At 39.7% G+C, this 6021-nt stretch overlaps 1 protein-coding gene across 1 annotated transcript in view; it reads right to left on the bottom strand.

The window, feature by feature from the left end:
- The window catches only part of kif3ca (kinesin family member 3Ca), a 20827-nt gene extending 19452 nt beyond the window's left edge, over nt 1-1375 (bottom strand). Inside the window, exon 1 of the mRNA XM_077220032.1 lies at nt 1-1375. This exon is cut by the window's left edge and continues 420 nt beyond it. Coding sequence (XP_077076147.1) covers nt 1-1008 — 1008 coding nt within the window. The 5' untranslated portion in view covers nt 1009-1375.
- Between the last annotated feature and the right edge of the window lie 4646 nt (nt 1376-6021).

Genomic DNA, 6021 nt, shown 5'->3' on the forward strand with positions numbered 1-6021 from the left:
GTTGGCGTAACGCAGGGTGGTCAGGGTCTCCTCGTAATTGTAGGAGGCCGGTCCCAGTGTGGCCACCATGATGGTCTTCGCGTTCCCCCCGAGTGAGTCCTGCAGCAACCGGGTGAGTTTGGAGTCGCGGTAGGGCACGTGAGAACTTCTCCCGTCCACCAGCGCAGAGATCACGTTCCCCAGGGCGGAGAGGGACAGGTTGATCTTGGTGGCCTCCTTCAGACGCTCGCCCTGGACGCCCGTCTTGGTCTGTCGCTCGCTGCCCGCCAGGTCCACAAGGTTGAGTTTTCCCACACGGATGTGGTTCTGTCCATCAGGCCCGAGCTGGCTGCACTCCACCGTGATGATGAAGATGGCGTGTGACCTCGAGCTGTGCTCGTTCATGTTGGTGGAGCCCACCGATCTGGTCTGGTTCCCTACATTCATGACGTGCTCGATCTCCTTCACGTTTTTGGTGACGAAGGAGGACAGATCTTTGATGTAGACCCCTGAGTCTGCGCTCTCCTTAAGCTCCAGCTTCTTGCTGTGGTCCTTGGTGAGCAGGTCACGGATCTCCTCCTGGTAGATCTCCAAATACGAGGCCCGGACCAGGTACTGCTGGTTCTGAGAGCGCGAGATGTGCGTGAAGATGTGCTCGAACGAGTTCGGGATGATGCCGCGGCGCACGGGGTCCAGCCACTGGCCTTGCATGGTGTACGTTTTCCCGGTTCCCGTCTGTCCGTACGCGAAGATGGTGCCGTTAAACCCGCGCAGAACCGAGTCGATGAGCGGCCGGACCGTCTCGTCGTACAGGTCGCTCTGTTTGGAGCAAGCGTCGTAAACCGCATCAAACGTGAAGGTTTTGAGAAGCTCTCCCGGACCCGCCTTGTGGTTCCGCAGGGCCACCTGGCCCAGTTTCACATCCATCTGCACGATATTCTCATAACCCGTCGATTCTTCTTTACGGTTGATCGGGCGACACCGAACCACCACCTTCACCGCCTCGCCGGTCTTTGACTTCATGGACATATTGACTCCCGTCTGAGATGAGTGGATCACAAATGAATGAGCGCAGTAATTCCCGTTAAACCAGAAGGACGGTGGAAGATGGGAATGTCAGCATCAGCATCCCCCGGTTTCCGAGCACATAATGTCAGTCACGGCGCAAATCTCTACGGTCTCCACAAATGAATAAAAGATAAACGCGATTCCGTCATGAACACGTATGGATGAAATCATAAGCTCGAAATATCTCACCGATTTTCACTGAAAGCACAAGATCCAAAATATAAGCGCGCGCGCGTCTGGCAGAGAATCACACACATCAGCTGCGCTTCACTGCAGCCCTGCCCAAACACACACACACACACACACACACACACACACACACACACACACACACACACACACACACACACACACACACACACACACACACACACACACACACACATGCATCAGGGTTGCCAGATCTAGCATGAAAACCAAGCTTTCTGGATATAGGGGATGAGAATTTTCAGGAATTGTGGCTCTGCTTTATTACAGAAACTTCGTATCTTAATTCTTGAGATTCGAAAAGGTATTTCCTAAGTGAAAATTGTTACTAACCAGACAGGATTCTGAGTTGTAGTGGTTCCAGCTGTTCCAATTCTAGACTAAAGTCTGTGAGATTTTAATAAATGCAGAAATTACTTCCCTCAGTATTCTGTTAAAAAATAATAAGAACATTTTAGATTTCAACAAAAATAAATTCAGTACAATTCTTGTGTGTTTACACTAATTTTAATGCCTTAAATGCCGAAATTCGAATCAATCCAGTAATTGCCTCTAACCACTGAACACCTATACCTATTTAAAACATAATGAACAATAAAAAAATTACATTTAACTTGACTAGCCTATTCATTAAAGTAATTCATTAATTTTATAAATAAAATTATCCCACTGATTACAAAAAAACACAGGCTGAATTCAGTTTGATTCACTAAAAAGAACTAAAGCACTGCAGTTTTATTAACACATATATTTGACATTATAAGAATTAATAAACAATGAATACAAAATAAGTATAAAATTAAAACAATATCATGTAGGCTACCCCAAAGGGAATATAAACTGAAAACCTCATCATGAAAAACATGGGCAAAATATTTATAAAGGGTGAACATGGCAACACTAACACACACACACACACACACACACACACACACACACACACACACACACACACACACACACACACACACACACACACACACACACACACACACACACACACACACACACACACACACACACACATTTTCATGTTGGACTTTCCATAAATCTAGCCATCATAGAAAGCTTTCTACATTTTTACAATTTCAAAAACATCACTTAGCATGATTTGTTTATATTTATTTCAAAACTTCACACAGTAATCACAGTACCAGTCAATGTGAGCTCAACTGTGGATCATCTATCATTGCTTTGACACAAAATGTTCAAAAAATATTTTCTCATTCCGACAAACACCAGCAAAACTCTATACAGAACAATTCGCACATGCGTAAACTCTTTTCCAAACTGTTTAACTTAAGTTCAAAACCTAACATAATACAAAATTGAATAAGACAGAAATTCACTTCTAATCCAACATTGAAATATATTCTGAATATTAAAAATGAAATATTTACAAAACATTCTTGTTTTGTAAAGCAACGTTACAAATTGTAACGTAACGTTACATTGTATAATGCGGCCAGTTTTTATGTGTTTTTAAGGCTGTTGTTTTATGAGTGACAAGTGTGTTTGTTTGGTGAAAACCTTTGAGTTAGCATTTTGAATGTGAAATTAACTGCTGTGCCAAGCTTGAAGTTGGTTAGAAGAACTGTGAGTTTGGAAAAAGTGACCTAAGTATTGAGAAAAACGTCCTTAAAAACGGTATAAAATCAGATTCCTTCTATTGTGGTCTTGTTTGTGGATCAATGGCGCCATCTAGTGAATTTATAATATATATTTTTTCAACCACAAGAGACTCCAAAAATGTTCTTATCTTTTTAAAATTAATTAGTACTGTGATCAATTATTTTATGTTTATCAGGAGACCCATACAGAGGATGCTTCGACCACTAATATTAGCCTGAGTGTGTGACACTAGAATATGATCAGACCAGCTCTTGGGTTTTAAGCATGTAATCTATCAGAGGGAAGCCAAAGCACTTAGTGAAACATCTTGGATGAAATCAATCCATCCTGAATTGAAGAAATAGCTGATAGCGGGGCCTGTGATGATGCTTCCTCTCAAGATGATTCTTTTAGCTGTAAAAGAGGCCAAAATCAATGATGATTCAACATATTTACCTTACCTTAAAGGGTTAGTTCACCCAGAAATGAAAAATAAGTCATTAATTACTCACCCCCATGCTGTACCAACCCGTAAGACCTTCGTTCATCTTCGGAACACAAATGAAGATATTTTTGATTAAATCTGAGAGGTGGATCACTGCTACATAGGCTGCCAGAGGGAATGAAACTTGACGGCCCAGAAAGTCATTAAAGAAAATGTTTAAATATTCCATGTGCCTACAGTGGCTCAACTATAAGTTTATCAAGCGACGAGAATACTTTTTTTCCGAAAAAAAACACACATAAATAACGACTTTATTCGACTATTCCTTTTCTTCCTTGTAGGCCTGAGACGAGAGTTCAAGAGATTTCCACGACGCATGCGCGAGAACTGAACAAGAAGTATTAGAAGAAGAACGTCCTCTTCTCAGTTCTCGCGCATGCGTCGTGGAAATCTCTTGAACTCTCGTCTCAGGCCCACAAGGAAGAGAAGGAATAGTCGAATAAAGTCGTTATTTATGTTTTTTTTCTCGGAAAAAAAGTAGTCTTGTCGCTTTATAAACTTATAGTTGAGCCACTGTAGGCACATGGAATATTTAAACATTTTCTTCAATGACTTTCTGGGCCGTCAAGTTTCATTCCCTTAGGCAGCCTATGTAGCAGTGATCCACCTCTCAGATTTAATCAAAAATATCTTCATTTGTGTTCCGAAGATGAACGAAGGTCTTACGGGGTTGGTACAGCATGGGGGTGAGTAATTAATGACTTAATTTTCATTTTTGGGTGAACTAACCCTTTAAAACTTTTAGACAATAACATGTATGTATTCAAGCTGTAAGGAAAGAATTTTAGTATAATATATTCTGCAACTGCTATGTTTGTAAGGCACTGCAATTATATATATATATATAAATTTGAAAAATGTATCTGCATGATTAAATGTTATATAAATGAAAGTTTGAATTATAATAATTAACATGTTAAAGAGATGTTAAATTCTGTTCAATTTTAAACTATCGCCATTGCACACATTGACAACTTTTGAATGGCTGCCTGTGACTCAAACTCTGAAGGACATCCGGTGTATTTAACAGAACCAGATGTTTAACTCCACTGTGACTCACATATAGCAGCAGATTGACTTACAGCCCTCAACTACGCCTCTGCTGACTGTCAGTGTGTTCACTAGACTGTCAGGCTACTTAAAACCCAGTCAAATGAGGTGAAAAATCCTGAGAGCGAGAAACTGAAAGAACTAGGCTATTTAAAAACTCACACGTGGCAAATAAAACCAAATAAATAACTGAAACATCTGAGCAAAAAGAAATTCCTGTAATATTCCAGATTCATGCGGTGTGGAGCGGGGCAGTTTGGAAACAGGAAAAGGGAGAGTGACTCACTCACAGATATGAAGGAATATTAAACTGAGTCCCAGCAGGTTTCTTCATGCGTACAGCTGCATTATGGGGAAAACGTTGCCCAATGACTCACAAACGATAGCCAGATTCTTCAAACCTCACAAGACATGAGATCAGGACTCATTCCAACTTACAGTTTGTGCTCTGTTTTTCCCTCATTAAAACAGTCTAAAAGGGGCATTTTGATTTATTCTCTTCATTTAGGATGCAGTTGGCATCATGCTACTTTGCACTCTTAAAAAAAAATGTTTTTCACACAAACAAATGGTTCTTTTACAGTTGTTCTCAAGTTTTACAGTTTTTTTTAATTCGCTTTGGTACTATCTTCACAAGTAAGGTGTAAAACTCTAAGTACAAAAAGCCAAACTGATCACACTTGTGACACAGCTAGTCATTCTTTCAAAACCTGATCCCATGCTTTCATTACAGTTATACACTTTTCAGTCCACATAATCATTGTTTCAAACACAAGATTATTGTAATATGTAATAAGAACTTTTGGTTTAATCACAGACACACAACAGTATGATCTTCTTTCAATTTAGTACTTTTAACATTCAGTTCATTCAACAGCAAACAATGCAAGATACATGTTTCAAATCACTTTTGTTGCTGAATTAATTACAGTAATACAGGCTACAGTTGCCACATTACAAAATACATGTGCATTACCTTATGTAATTGAATCCATAATGTTTGTAATAGTATCTGCGGTCTGTTATCAAAAGGTGTGATGACACAGCCATGAGGTTCTGTGCTAGAACAGTTTGCTGGCAATACTGTGAATGATTTCACTCTATACCATTTGACTGATTCTATACTGTAGTGGACCTTTACAGATGAAGGGTGAGTTACAGTAATGTGGCATGTAATCTGTTTACAGTATCACATGGCATATACTGTAATGTAAAATGCTGTATTTGATGCCATCTGATGCATTTACAGTGTTTTCACAAATGGCAAATTTCTCTGTATCTTTCTCTCTCTCTCTCTCTCTCTCTCTCTCTCTCTGTCTCTCTCTCTCTCTCTCACACACACACACACACACACACACACGCGCGCGCGTATAGTGGTGGTTACTGTATCTATAAATCACTTATGTAAAAATAATTAATAACATTTGGTTATCCATATCGGATATTGCAAACAAGTTTTAAACTATCAATATCTATAGAAATATATATGTGTACCAAATGATTCATTGATTAACCATTAAGATCAGTTTCTGTAAATAATAGACAAATGTATTAAACTGAACAAGAAGAGATGTAAATCAAAAGTTTGATAGTACGAGCTT

This window comes from Siphateles boraxobius, unplaced genomic scaffold (genome assembly GCF_051911475.1).
Source record: "Siphateles boraxobius isolate OS27281-9 unplaced genomic scaffold, OSU_SipBor_1 8, whole genome shotgun sequence".
Taxonomy (NCBI): Eukaryota; Metazoa; Chordata; class Actinopteri; order Cypriniformes; family Leuciscidae; genus Siphateles; species Siphateles boraxobius.